Source organism: Dipodomys ordii, unplaced genomic scaffold, assembly GCF_000151885.1.
Source record: "Dipodomys ordii isolate 6190 unplaced genomic scaffold, Dord_2.0 Scaffold48, whole genome shotgun sequence".
Taxonomy (NCBI): domain Eukaryota; kingdom Metazoa; phylum Chordata; class Mammalia; order Rodentia; family Heteromyidae; genus Dipodomys; species Dipodomys ordii.
In genome coordinates, this window is record NW_012267264.1 from 1574684 (window position 1) to 1590324 (window position 15641).

Genomic DNA, 15641 nt, shown 5'->3' on the forward strand with positions numbered 1-15641 from the left:
GAACTGGAGTTCAAATCTCAATCTTTCAGCTTCTGGCTCCTGAATAGGCATTTGTCACCATGCCTGGCTTAAATATGGTTAGAGGTAGGTTAGAGGTTTCCTGCTGTTAGAAGGAGGAACTCTCTCAATCCTCATTCTAGTGTCTTCTTTTTCTTCAAAGTAGGATAGAACAAAACAAACAATAGACACAAGCAAATGAAACAAGCCAAAAGTAACAATATTTAGATAACCCCACTAAAGATAAAGAACTGTAAATAGTAACACTGTGGGAGAAGGATTATTCACTAGATCACTATCAGTAAAGGTTATTCTTTCTCAGGTAAAGGAAAAGAGCCTTCAGGACGTTGGAGGCCTTACTGGGTGAGAAGAGTAGACTATGAAACAGAGGTTCCTCCATGAACTAGCAAAGAAAAACATCACTGCTACATTTTACCTTTTGAAAACTCCACGATTTGGCTGACTGAGAATGCTAAAAAGCTATGAAACTCAAGCCAGAAAATCTGAGGATTATATGACATTTACTCCTATTGTGACTGGGGTATAAAAACAAACAAAAAACAAACTAGGATTAAAAGAGGATTATTTAGAATAAAGACAAGACCTAACCCAATGCTTCAGTCACTAATGGAACAACTGGGAGTCAGGGGAGAGGGAAGTATCCTTACAAATAAAAACCAAAGGAAAAAAAAAAGCAAAGGAAGTGTTTCTATTTCTAAGTTTAAAAGTCTGGATCATATGAATATAATAAACTTAAGTTGTATCTGTGACAAACCCAGAAAGACTGAGTGGAAATTCATTCATAAAGATGGTGTTGATTCTGCCAGATGACAATCCTTAGAGCAAGAAGGTCACCTCAGATGTTACCAGCCCCAATGAAGTTTGCCAGTAGCTGAGGTGTGAGGCTCTATACTCATATATGCATCAACGAGTAGCCATGCATGGATGAAGGCAGGGAAATATAGGAGTGCAAGCATCAAACTCTACAAACCAGTAGAGTGTAACTTGTTCCAAAAATAAACCATCTCCTTAAAATCATGATCACATGCAGAAAATAAACAGGCATCTACAGCTGACCCATGAGGTATTAAGAAAATGGCTACTGGAACAAAAGTCCACATAGCAGATAACTGCACAGGATACAACATAAATCCATCCCAGATGGATCCCCAAACAGTGACATTTGCCCTTATAAAAGGTGCAAGGTAGCCAGGCACTGGTGGCTCATGCCTGTAATCCTAGCTACTCAGGAAGTTGAGATCTGAGGATCATAGTTCAAAGCTAGCCTGGGCAGGAAAATCTGTGAGACTCATATCTCCAATTAGCCACCAGAAAACCAGAAGTGGTGCTGTGGTTCAAGTGGTAAAGTGCGTACCTTCAGCTGAAGAGCTGAGGGACAGCACCTAGGCCCAGAGTTCAAGCCCCACAACCACTCCCCGCCCCCCCTCCCCAAAAAGTGCCAGGTGCAAGATGAGTCCTAACACTTCTGTCCTCCTGGTCAGTGTGTGAGAGATCTAACAAGACAGACTTCTGATCATGGCTCAACCAATCGGGACAAAGATACACTACTCCAAGAGGGAGGGAAATGGACCTAGCATCTGGCAGGGTTCAGACAAAGGGATTTGGACCCCCAACTGCGGTCTCAGCTCTTGTTAACACTTCTTTCCTCTGACTTTGTAATAAATTTAATGTTTAGACACTTTCCCACCTTTTTATTCTTTATTAGCAGAAAAAAAGAACCTACCCTAGATGGTATCACCATGGTTCCTTTTCCATAATTCCATCTCCATTCTTTCCCCTTTTCAAATGTATGGCAGTTTGCAATACTCAAAACATCACAAAATGAAAGAATTAGGTTAAAGTCCTGGTAACATTGTATTCTCTTGTACCTGAAAGTCTTCCAGGGATGAGGATGGGGATGAAAATAAGTGTTACATATAAATCCTGACATTACTTACATTTTCTAAGAGTGAAGAGATTTTCTTCTCACACTTTTCTTAGAAAATGTGATATGCAGAAAGACATGCACAATGACTTAATAGATTATATGGGTTTGCAAGATTGGAGCTCAAAGTTATTGGGAAGTCCAGTACAGGGAAAGGTCACCCTAGAAAAAACTCACTCTTTAAGAAGGCTCTGGCAAGAATGAAAGAATGAGATTTTAATCACTGCAGCTAATTACATAGAAGACTAAATCACAAGAAGAGTTATTTAAGTGTCTTAAATACAATAAAAAGTAATTAACAAGAAGCGCCATCTTGACAGCTTCATGTCACAAACCAAGCCTGAAAAGATCAGCTAATTCCCAACCCGGGAGCCAGAGAATGAGAACCGACTCAAGGTTTGATCTTTTTATTTTTTATTTAAACTGTTTTGATTAACAGATAACAACTCTTGCCAACTCCACAGTAAAGTTAATCAAGAAAAAAATTTAATCTATTAGAGAAATGATGAACCTTGTTTCCATTAAACAAAGTTCCCCAGAGGGCAAGGTAGAGAGCTGAAGCCTGTGTCACACCAGCAAGGCCCCACAGCAGGGTCTTGAGATCTGCCTCCATACATCAATATGTATGTTTAGAAGGATTCCACTGAACCCTTCTGGGCATACAAACAATTCACATACTTTGCATGTGAAATACATCTGAAAATCTGCTTTGAAATAGCCCTCTGCAAGACACCTTCTCATCGGCCTGTCTCATTCTCCTGAAATCAGCAACTTCAAAAGAGTTCTTCTGGCCAGAGTGGTCTGCTCAAGTCTTCAATAACAGGAAAATCAAGAGGTGTAGGGCAGGCCTAAATACAGGTATGTAAATCCTCAGATTATGACAGACATCACTAGACTGTGTGTTTTTAATTGCACACTATTAAGAGTTGGCTCAAAGCCCACCTTTCAGAGAGGCAGTGACATGAAACTCTCTTAACTAATCCTTCTCATACAACCAGCATGAAGCCTGTGAGGGACACTTCAACACAATTAGGCACATGGCTCCAAGCCGTTAGACCATTCTCTTCGTCCCCAAATCTAGCTCATGTTGGTTGTGCTTTTGAATTATATATATCCCATTATAAATTGTATTAATCACTAAACTATAAGCATACAAAGTATATATGGGCATATATATTTGCATGCTTAAAAAAGTTTAATCAAGAAGAATGTCTTTATAGTGGCTGGAAAAAAAAGAGTAGGGCAATTATAACAAATGAGGGGATACAAGTTTCAGAAATAATAGTGTTTCTGTGTCCTAATTTCAAAGAGATTGAGCAGTTCACTTGGATTATCAAATAGGGGATCCATGCTGCTTATATATAAGAGATTCAGAAACATGCATATTTTATACTTAATGAATCCCTCTCTCCAGACAGTGGTTTTGAATAACTAACTCTTAAATCAGAAGGCTTTCAGTACACTTTAGTTTTACCTCATTGTGCTACAATGTTGTTTGAAGATATTTTCAAAGTAAACTCAGAAAAGGATAAACAGAAATAATAACAAAACAAACGCAAAATAAGCAGAAGCTTGGAGTCAAGTTAAAGCACAAGAATTGCCGGTGCCAGTGACTTATGCCTATATACTAGCTACTCAGCAGGCTTAGATATGAGCATCGCAGTTTAAAGCTGGCCCAGAAAGGAATGTCTGTGAGACTCTTATCTCCAATTAACCACCAGAAAATCGTAAGTGGTGCTGTGGCTCAAGTGGTAGAGCGATAGTCTTGAGCTGAAGAGCTGAGGGACAGCGCTCAGGCCCAGTGTTCAAGCCCCACAACCGACCCAATAAATAAACGAACAAATAAGAGAAAAACTATCAATACAAGATCTTAATACTGAGGAGGTTTAAATACAAAAACCTAAAGCCACCTGAGTAATAAAACATTCAAATCCTCCCTGAGATACTACTTTTAACAAGGGACCTTAGCAATATAGCCAACAAATCATTCAACAAATTATTAAACCAGCTCCTATCATCTGCTGAATACCAGAGCCACACAGGAAATAAAGACGACAAATTTCCCTGTTTCTAGGAAGACAACAGTTGAGAGAGAGATGACTTCAATAATATCAATAAATTTTAATATCCACAATTATGTAAGAAACCCAATGAACTCAACAACAAAAAAGTGATCCAATTAAAAAGGGGCAAATGATTAGAACAGACATTTCTCAAAATGGATTAAAATGGCCAGCAGAGCTAGGAAAAAATATTCATCATCATGAACTATCAGAAAAAAGCAAAGCAAACCCACAATGAAACCCAGATATTATCAACAAAGCAACAAGTACCAAATATATGGAGGAAAAGGGACCTTGGTAGGAGAGTAATGTCAATGTCAAAATAAATGCACTTGAATGTCAAAGGTGAGTGCCACAGGCCACAGCCACATCCTCTACTCAGGAAAATTTTCTTGAAGCCAGCTATTCCAAATTATCCTAAATAAAAATTTAAGAATACCATAGAAACACTGTCTGGATATATGCTTTTACACAGTGTAAATTTACCTTGGTGGTTACTAAATGAGATAATTCATTCTAATGGAGTGCTAAATAAACGCTGGTGGAGACCATCTGCCAAAAGTAAAGAAGTACGTTTTTACAGATGTGAAACTGTTGCCCCAGTAATTTGACAGCAGGAGCAGCAGTCTACGGAGTTAACTCCCCAATTCTGCCAGTATAATTTTTAATACAGGGAAATATAAATATCCCAGCTCTTTCTGGTAAAGAAGCATGAATCTAGCTCCTAAGAGGTGGTAATAAAGGTGGTAATAAATCATTATTGCAAGTTATACAGATAGACTAATCACCAAAACATGTCCTAGTTTTTCACATTTCAAAAATATTAGGTGATTTGTCAGAGACAGGCTTCTCACAAATCCTGTTGTCTGTGATGGTGTGAAGGTAATGACATCAAATGCCTATATTGAGCTTCTCCTGGCAAAATGAAACCTCCAATTGTGTCAACATTAACAACAATAATAAATACAGCAGTGGGAACTGGCTAAGAATAGTTACTCCAAATGTGGAGACGAGGATGCAGAGGAAGAGGCTCCAGTTTGATCTGAGAGTTTCTAGAAGCTAAACAACTACAAAATCTGCATCTTTTCAGAGGCAGCTATAGCTTAGACATATTTTTCCTAAGGGGTTCCATTGTGCTTTCAATAAAACAATCCCTGTTTTGATAAGAGAGAGACCTATTCTTTTCTTCCCCTCTACTATGCACCCTTAAAATGAGAAAAATACCAGTTTGGTAACAAATATCATTTAAGACTGTTAAATAGAGAATGAAACAATTACCATGCTGGTATATTTTATGCAAAGTAAGAATTGCTACCAGGGACTGACTGATTGTTTTAATATTTATTGTGGAAGCTTAGCCCAGCAGGCTTCTTCCTTCCCCTGTCAGATTGCTCTCTTCAGCGGTTCTGTTCATCAACCAGACAACCAAGAGACCTTGGCGTATATAACCATAGCACAGCCATAACAGCAGCAACTCTATCAACTGGTTCCAGTCCTCTAGTGCAAAGAATATGTACAGATAACCTCTACTCCTCTTCCTTTCTATTTTTTTCTTCCTCTCCTCCTTCCAAGCCCCCTCTTTCATCTACAACTCAAATTCCTACACTAATATACAGAAAATCCTTTGAACTAATTTTGGATAGTACCTAGGGCCAGCTTGATATTCAATAAATAGAATTATTAATAGTAATAATGTGTACTTCATGGAGCAAAGCACACAGAGCCCAATAAATCTTAAAAAACGATAATGAAAGTATATGATTAGCTAATGAGTGATTATAAAGTACTTTGCAAATCTAAAGTGTTACACAGGCACATAATTATAAACCACTGGGTTAAGAGCAAGAGAAAGCAAAACAGAGAGAAAGGAGAGACTTGATTAAGTAGAGAACTCTTAGCTACTTCAGATGAAAGCTGATGCCTGCTAGCTGGACCACTTACATTCCTCCAATGGTGACAGTGGCACAGGTACGCTCTGAAAAGGCAGGCACTGTTTCTGTGGCGGGGCTGGCTGGTCTAATGTAGTCCACTGTCACATTGACCTGGAAATAAAAGAATCAAGGGAATTAGAGTTGGAAGTCTGCAATGTGTTTTACTAGCAGTCACATATGCTTGCTCAATTGTGAAAGATCAACTCAATTGGATTTTCTATATCTAAGATGTTTACAAAAAAAAAAAAAGCAAGTAGCACACAGGGAAAATATTTGCAGAAGACAAAGGCTAAGGGTTAGTTTCTCAAAATATACAATGAACTTCTAAAACTCAATGATAAGGAAATTACTGCAAAAAACCCTGAACAGTTCATAGAGAACATACCAATAGCAAAGACATTCCACAACATATGCAATAAGGGAACTGCTAATTTAAACAATGAAATATGGGTGCACTATTGGTACAGTACTTGGTAACAATGGCAAAGACCCAGGTTCCATTTCCATCACCTCAAAACAATTTTGGGGGGAAGTACCTAATTTAACCACCACTACAGACTCTCCAAAATCCAGATCACTAACACCACCAAATGCTTTGCAAGGATATATAGTCACAGAACCTCTCATTCACCCTCTGGTGCAAAATGGTATAACCATTTGGAAGATAGTTTATTGGTTTCTTACAAAACTGAACATACCCTTACCATCTGATTCAAGAATGTAAAGGTAGCTCCTTGGAATTTACTTGAAAGAGCCAAAAATTTAGCATAAAAACCTGAACATGGATGTTAACATAGCTGAGAACTACCAACACTTAGAAACAACCATAATGCCATCAGTAAATAAATAAATTGTGGAACATCCAGGCAATGGATGGCTATCTAATGCTAAAACTAATGAGCTGGTAAGCTATGAATAGACACAGAGGATTGTAAATGCACATAATTAAGTGAAAGAAGCCCACCAGAAACGATCAGTGGACACCAGTGGCTAGGGGTAGGTGGGAATGGGCAATAAATGGCCAGGGCATAGAGGATTTATAGAGCAATGAAACTATTCTTTCTATATTCTGTTACAATAGTAAATTATATATTGCTATACAATGGTAGAAACCCGTAGCTGGTACAATATCAAACATGGAAGCCCATGGACTTGGGGTAATAATGATTCATCAGCTTCCACAATTACATCCCTCTGTTGTGGGATACTGTAGTACAAGTATAGGGCAGAAAAACATGGAAATCTCTGTACTTTCTGCTCCATTTTTGCTGTAAAACCTAAAACGCTTTTTTAAGGGCTGTTTTAAAAAGAAAGATGCTAATCCAAAAAAGATCAAATGGCTGAGCACGTGAAGCCCCACAGAAATTCTACTTGATTGAAGATGTGTGCAATATTCCTGTGCCACTGCCAGATATTACAGAAAAACAGTTCCTTAACCATTTCTATAAAAACCCTAAGTACTTCTATGACCTGGGACTGGGGATGTGGCTAAAGTGACAGAGCACATGCCTTGCAGGCAAGAGGCACTGAGTTAAAGGCCCAGTCCTATCACGCACAACATGGCCTGTCTTTCCAGAAAGATTGGATGGACTGTTGGCCTGTCATACTATCCTCTCTTGGACCAAGTTAAGAACTAGTAAGAACAAGATGACAATCACAAAGATATTTGGAATTGATTTCACAGTGTGTAAATCAAAATGACACAGGTAACTAAGTCCAATAGCAACACAGTTGGAGTTAGGAAGGAGTTTTCTTTGGGGCGGGGGTGGCAGCTATATCAAGGATAAGATAGACAATAAGAATCATTTTGAATTTTAAAAACATGCATACAAATAAAAGGTTATAAATGGGAAAACCATTTAATTCTACCATGTATGAAATAAACAGCTGTGGTCATACTACGCAGTAATTTTTCTCATGTTACCATTTATCTTATGCTCATGTATCTCAAGAAACAAGTATATGGGATTAATTAGTAAACATGTCTTCATGCTTGGTTTTGGTAACAGTCATAACAATTTACATATCTACACTGAAGATATTATGTTGGCCACCTCTACTGTCCAAGATTTCCTCCCCACCTTTGTTCAGGGTTTGAACAAAGTTTTTCATACTTGCTAGACAGGCGTTTTTGCTGCTGAACCACACCCCCAGGTCTGATTCTTGCTTGTTATTTTGAGATAGGGTCTCATTTCCTATCCTAGCACAGGACAGGATAGAGGCCAACTATGTGGGGTTGCAATCCCAACAATCCCAGCCTCACAAGTAGCTAAAATTACAGGTGTGAGTTACCACCACTATAATCTCTCTTCTAAATAAAATATATCTTCACTTCTTACCACCCAGCATAAAGACAACACATACATAAGCATTGGGTTTGCCCACACTGCTGGTTAGTGGAAATGTAACTCAAGTAAAGAAAGCTAGCCTTGGGCAAAAAAGCTCAAGGATAGTGTCTAGGCCTTGAGTTTAAGCACCAGGACAGCATATTAAAAAAAAAATCCAACTGTCAGATAACATATTTTAAGACTCACATATCATATTTTTGAAGCCAAAAAGTAGCTATATCAAAGACTAGGCTAATTAGGGGCTAAAGTTGAACCTTTCTTTTAAAAACAAAGACAACAACACAATTGAAGGATGACCCCTCAAATCATGTATCTACAACCAAGATTGTTACTAAGGACTTACCAACTTCTGTAAAGCTAAGGACTCAGGTAAAAATGAGGAATATGATCAAACAGGGGGATTAACCAACTGTTACCTCATATGAAGCAGTTTCCCAATATGCACTGACCCGAGTTTACCAGAGGCCACTGAAGAGGCCAGGCCTGAGAAGGCTGCATAGAACGTCATGGATGACTCAGATGCCTGGGAGAAGTATTCACAATGTCTAAGCTGATATATTTGGAACTGCTCAGTCAAGGCCTTATAGCTAACCTGCAGAAGCTGGAAGACGCCAAGAAAGCAACAAGAGATCTGGAGTCAGGCCAAGAACTACAGAGGAAATCACAAGTGTAAGTGAAGTTCAAGGGTGGCCAAACCATGGAATGCAGAGTATCTCTGGGGCAAGTTTAAATAGGGCATAGCCACAGGGCATCATCCAATTTAGGGCATTGAGTGGGAATGTAACAAATATGTGGAGATGACGAAGGTCCACTATCCTTGTATTTTCACACAATGCATCTAACGAGCTCAAGCCCTCAATTCTATTAGCAGAGGAGGAAAAAAAATCATTCCTGCTTAAAAATAAACTAAGTGAATCTCAAGGTTACCTTGTACCTGCCAATGCCAAGCCTCCTCCTCAGCCACTGATGGGTGGGTGAGGGGTGGACCACAGCTATTCAGTACAAAGACCACACCTCTGTGCATCAATAGTGACAACAACAAGCCAAAAGTGAACATCTGTACACCACCCAGGCCAACAAGCTTGTCCCAGAACGGTCTTCCAAAGAAATACATGAGAAGACAAGACAAACAAAACAAGCAAAACCCAAGTAGAAAGAAAAAATATCCAAAAAACAAAAACCCTACAACCTGCAATCATCAATAACTAAAGAAACAACAACTACATTAATTTGCCAATTAATTATTTCCAATATCAAGAGAAAGAGAATTGCAAATGAGTCCAAGATTAAAGAGCTCTTTGTGGATGCAACATTATTAAAGAAAATCTCAAATATAAATGAGGCCCTGAGAACAACACATAGCCAAGACACACACCTGCAGGCAACTATGACAAACCAGGAATTAAAGTCAATGCCTAATTAGCATACATGTCCCTCTCATGTGGATTCTAAGATGTGTTTCTCTATCTTGCAGTTTTTTATCTGTAGCTATTCATCACTGACATGTCAATCACCTTGAAAAGAGATGAAGTTTAAACAGGTACAATGAAAATGACTAGCAATCTTGGTAATATCTGTCTGAATAAATGATAACGTAAATTTACGGTTTGTATGTCCATATGGCCTGGCATGAGTTAAAGAGAAGACATTAATTATACACAAGTGGTCCTCTGTTTTGAAGCAAAGATGCACCTGAAATACTTGAAATGCAAGTATTTTACATATGCAACCAAAGGTTATACAACTGACCCAGAATCTCAGACCTGTTTATGGTAATGACCACATGGAGCCCTGGGCTCCTGCTAGGTTCTACTTGTCACTTTCTGGCAAATGAGTCATGTAACATTGCTGAGTCTTATTTTCTCCTCATCTGACAAAGGAGAGCACTAGACTGGAACTTTATGGTATCATCTCATGGTAGAATGATAAAAGATAACTTGGCCAGATAGGATGCAGTGTATCCTATTAAAATCTTTGTAAATTCCACTTTGCATTTATTATAATTAAAACATTGATAGTATACACCAGGAGGAGACTTCTTTTATTCACCAAGAGATCTTGCATTGGGTTTGCAAAGTAGAAGGTAAATATTTATTGCATGAATGAATGAATATATGTGATCAGGGACTCTTTCAAACATAAAATTTGGAAGGACAACTTTGGAATGAGGAGGTTAGGTATTTTAAGATCCACTTTCTGATTCTGTTCTTTTATGTAACAAAAGTGTAGTTATTTCAACTGCAGATATGGTGACAGAAGACTAAGATAGAAGAACTATACTGAAATTTGTGCTATGCTCTCATGCCAAATAAAAGCAGCTACCATGAAAGATTAAGCAAGCAAAAATATACACTGTAGTATTCACCATTATTTTTTTTTTCTCCAAGAGAATCTCAAAGGATAGTAGACACTATGGTCACCCTTGGTCCATTAAGATGGCAAGTTTAGTCTGCATTTATAATCCAGTCTGTCTCTTGTAAAGCCTGGGAGCAGTTTAGTATAGCAAAATTGCTTTGGACCACACTTATGAAATTCTATATATTCTTTATACATAGAATAATAATAGTCTATGTATATTCTTTACACTAATTGCAAATGTCAAATCACCAAAGGATCTTTCATGGACTTTGATGTTGATGAAGATAATTGAGTGATAAAATGTCAACTACCTAAACTTTAAAGATGAGGTACACAGAAAAACAATTGTCCAGTGACAACATTTCCATGTCATAGCCTGAGATGTTTTAATAAAAAATGGTGCTATTGAGAAGCTATGTTGCATAATTACCATAATATCCCACTCATTATTCCACACAGCCAATCATAAATTCACAGAGAGATGGAATAAATATTCTGCCTCAAGAAATAAGCTCTTTTATGACCATTTTCATGACAAAATTTTTGGAAGTTATGGAAAAACCTCTGTGCACACCTGAGAGAGAGAAAAAATACCATCTGGGCCTAAATGTAATTCATGCTGCCTAAAACTAAAAATCAGTGAAGAGTTTACACAGCATGGGGAAGACCATAGACAGGGAATAACCAGGATGCCGGGTGTGTTTTCGGTAATCTGACAGAGCAGCTGCATGAACTTGGAAAAGTCACCTAGCATCCTGTGCTTCCTCATAAGACAGACAGCTGTGCCCATCTTACTCTGGTAGGAAGAAAAGCATCAATGTCAGCGCAGTATTTGGAACAGAGTATGACTGAAGGTATACTCCATGGAAGTGTCATTTATTTCTGATTAACTAATTTTCTTACAACGGTGCCTGGCACAGAGTAAGTGCTAAATAGGTATGCATGCAATAAATAAACAAATACACCCACACATATGCATAAATAAGATACATGTTGACTTAAATCATTACACTCCTGAAATCATTAGAAAGACTCAATTAAATATACTTTTCTCCTTAAGGAATCACAGCAAACAAGACTATGTACCTCATACATATTCATCCCAACTTAGAGATAAGTAGAGTTTATTTTAAAGAATGATATAGTACTTGGTATTTATTTAGATGTTTTACAGATTAATTCTGCAGGTACCAGTTATTGGATATTTTATTTACTAAGATAATTGAAGTGAGTGTTGTGAACCATCTTAATTACAGGTTAACTAATGAGACGTATTCTGGACAAAATACTTCTGTGCTTAGTAAAATGCGATTCAAGCAACGGCAAAAACAGTGTCAACCTTTCCTGCTTGTAGAAAAGCATTGTGAGGGAGGAATCTAATGAGTGTCACCAATGAGAGCCACACATTTATGCTAAGTTTTCCTAGCAGCAACAAAGATAATTTATAAATTATAACCATAAACAATATAAAACCAGTATTTCACTAGGTTTTTGGTAGTGAGTTTTTAGTATTTTAGGCGTATAGCACACATCAATTTTCACCACACACAGTGATGGTCTGGGCAATTTCATACTCTTCATTCCCAACATATCTCCTACAAATTTGAGTGCCTTGTTCCTCTATCATCTTACATTCTGGTTCTAACTTCCTCCTTTATTTTCCTCTTGTGAACTGATATTGACTTACATTTTATAGCTCCTATGAATACTCTTAAACCAAGAATGACAAAATATGGTATGAGAAATGGGAGAAAAAAAGCAAAATGTTTATCTTTCATTTTCTTTTTGGTATTACCTGACTAGACTGGAAAAATATGCCACATACATTTTCAGTTCCAAAAAACAATTTCTGATGACAGGATAAATTTGTACACAGACAGAAAAAAAAATCCTCTAGTAAGAAAACTACCATTGTAAAATACTTCTACTCAATAGAGGTTTTCTTTCATTGGTTTTTAATTTTTGTTATGTTGGGGATAAAACTCAGGGAGGGACGTGAACATGCTAAACAAATGCTTTATCACTGTAAGCCATAGTTCTGAATCAAAAGTTAGGTGAAGATATATTTTCAACAACTTTTATTATTCCCATAATTGGATTTTTAAAATTAACCCGTGATTTGTCAACCAAATTGTAGAAGCTTCTACCTTGGTTTTTAAAATTAAGGCTATTGTTGATTATGGGTACTATTTACAAATAACTATTTTTATCAAATTTTATAACTATAAAAAAGCTGAAGTTTATTTGTTCTATTCAGACTTTTGTTGAACCCTGATCTCTTACATGAAAACAACTTTTGTATTCATCACCACACACGTTTTGTCTTAGATACAATGCAATGATTAAGGTACATAAACCAGTGCTTCTGGGCTACCTCTCCCATCCAGGCTAAATGTATTCTGGAACACCCCCTTCCAAATCATTGTAATTAGGTGCTAAGGCTGGTTGTTTATTTGCATGTATTTTTGCTGTTCTCCCATCTATAATCACGCTTCCCACCTCCACCAGTCAGAACTATTTTTAAGCACATTTCATTTTCATCAATGGACTGGTAACCTAGAGTGCTTATAAACTTTCACAAACCCATAGTCAGTTTCCTTATTTGATGCATTTTTGATTTAAAAAAAAAAAACAAGTCTCCTGTATCAATCCACTGCCCCAATACTTAGATGGGCAGATGCTTTTATCTGTATTGAAGGAAGAGGTAAAATACAGATTAATACAGAGCGAGAAGAAATGTTAAATGTCCCTACCTGACATTAGACAGTCATTTAAATGGACCTCATTGCTTAAAAGATAAACCTCCAGTATGGTAAGTATTTAATTAGATGCATGCACAAGAATAAAATCTAAAACATTACAGTAAAAAATTTTATATAAGGGGCTATTGCAGACTGGTCAACATTTCTACAAATAGTGATAACAACCTGACAAGAAACATAAGAACAGGACCAGAAAATATATTGTACTGCTAACTGTGGGGCAGATAATAGACACATACACATATAAAAATCAACAGAGAAACACAGTGCTAATAATTACAAATATTTTTCATTAAATCTGATGGGGACCTTAAAGAAAAAGTAAGCACCACCATTTGAAAATGACTTCACAGCCACCAGCATTTTCATTAAAACCTCTTGATTTTTCAATCCTTATAACCCTACAAGTAGATTTAAGTTTAATCTAGGTTTGTGGTAATCTGTTATTATGTCACTGGCATAACTCCTACTTTTAATACCACACTGATTGTCCCTAAGATGAAATATTGAAGCCTCAGAAGAATGACCAAGAACTGGCCCTGTACCACATGCACCTGCCTGCTTTCTCTATTACAGAGACCTGTCATCATTGCCCTCTCCTCTAGAGGGCTGGAACTCTAGGGTGGGTCTTTTTTCTCTTCTCCAGTGTCAATCAAAGTCATCTGTACCCAATATTTCCAAGGTCACCAGCAGTCGGGAGAAATTAAATCACTTTGTCCAGAAGTCTCCCTGGAGGAGTTCCAGCCACATAAACAGTATGAAAACATGGAGACACTTAACGCCTTCCTGGAGAATACATACAATGTCACCCAGTCTTTAAAAAAGCAGCAGTAGTAGAAAGAATTAGTGAGGGAAGGGGGCTTATCACTGAGAATGGATAAAAATAAAAGGTTATATTACATTTTCTCTATAAATATCTAACCATTTATGAACATTTGCAATGTTTCCATTAATAAAGAGGCCAAATTGAGAAATTTAAGCAATAAATGTGGGAGTAAAATATTCATCCAGCTAAGAGTTCCAATAAATTGCTACAGCTCTGCTAGGTATTGCTTGGGTGAAAAAAGCTAGTATGGGAAAGCTACCTGCATTCAGCATGGTATAAAGCACTCTCTCAAGCAGGCCTGCAGGCTAACATTGAGAAGTATTAAGAAAAGGGAATATGCATTCATGTGAAGTCAACTCAAAACCAAAGGTAAAATGGTACAGAACTGTACCATGACCTGAAAGAAGAATTATGACAATAACTGCAATCATTTTTCTAGAATGTCTGCCAAAGACATATAGAATAGTTCATCTGAGCAAAATTTAATATATGCATGTCTAAAAACCACAGTGAATACATCCATCCATACATACACACGCAAGAGTGACATGAAAGTAAAGCAGTCTGTAGGAGAAAGGAGCTATCAGTGGTGGAAGAAAGGCTACTGAAAAAGGTGACTGTTTATTTACATGTTTGAAAAAAAAGAATGATAAAACTTGTTGAAATTGTGTTTTAAGCAGTAGGGAATGGGATAAGAATGAGTGATAATATGGGAAACTGAGCGGGGTACTGATGGCTCATGCCTGTAATCCTAGTTACTCAGGAGGCTAAGATCTGAGAATCACAGATCAAAGCCAGTCCAGGCAGGAAAGTCCGTCAGACTCTTAGCTTCAAAAACCACCAGAAAAACGCAAGTGGTGATATGACTCAAGCAGTAGAGGGCTTGCCTTGAGCTAAAGAGCTGAGAGACAGGGCCTAAGCCCAGAGTTCAAGCCACACGACTGACAGAAAAAAAGAGGGGGGAAGGAGGAGGGGGGAAGCTGGCTGGCATACATTGGCATATATGTCACAATGAAACTTCCCTTATACAACTAATGTATACTAATAAAAAAAAGAATAGCCTAATGATCGATCACTTTGTGTACAGATTATCATCAACTTTGTGACTAAGAAATCATTCCAGGGTCTGGGAAAGTGGCTCAGTGGTAGAGTGTTTGCCTTGCATGCATGAGGCCCTGGGTTTGATTCCTCAGCACCACATAAGCAGAAAAAACTCGAAGTGGCGCTGTGGCTCAAAGTGGTAGAGTGCTAGCCTATAGCTGAAGAGCTGAGGGACAGTGCCCAAGCCCAGAGTTCAGGTCCCAGGATAGGAAAGAAAAAGAAAGAAAGAAAGAAAGAAAGAAAGAAAGAAAGAAAGAAAGAAAGAAAGAAAGAAAGAAAGAAAGAAAGAAAGAAAGAAAGAAAGAAAGAA

The 15641-nt window shown here is 37.6% G+C and overlaps 1 protein-coding gene across 1 annotated transcript in view; it reads right to left on the reverse strand.

Moving 5' to 3' along the window:
• Snd1 (staphylococcal nuclease and tudor domain containing 1) overlaps positions 1–15641 on the reverse strand; it is a 446430-nt gene that overhangs the window by 243896 nt on the left and 186893 nt on the right. Inside the window, exon 12 of the mRNA XM_013020007.1 lies at positions 5947–6047. Coding sequence (XP_012875461.1) covers positions 5947–6047 — 101 coding nt within the window. The remainder of the gene's footprint in view (positions 1–5946; positions 6048–15641) is intronic.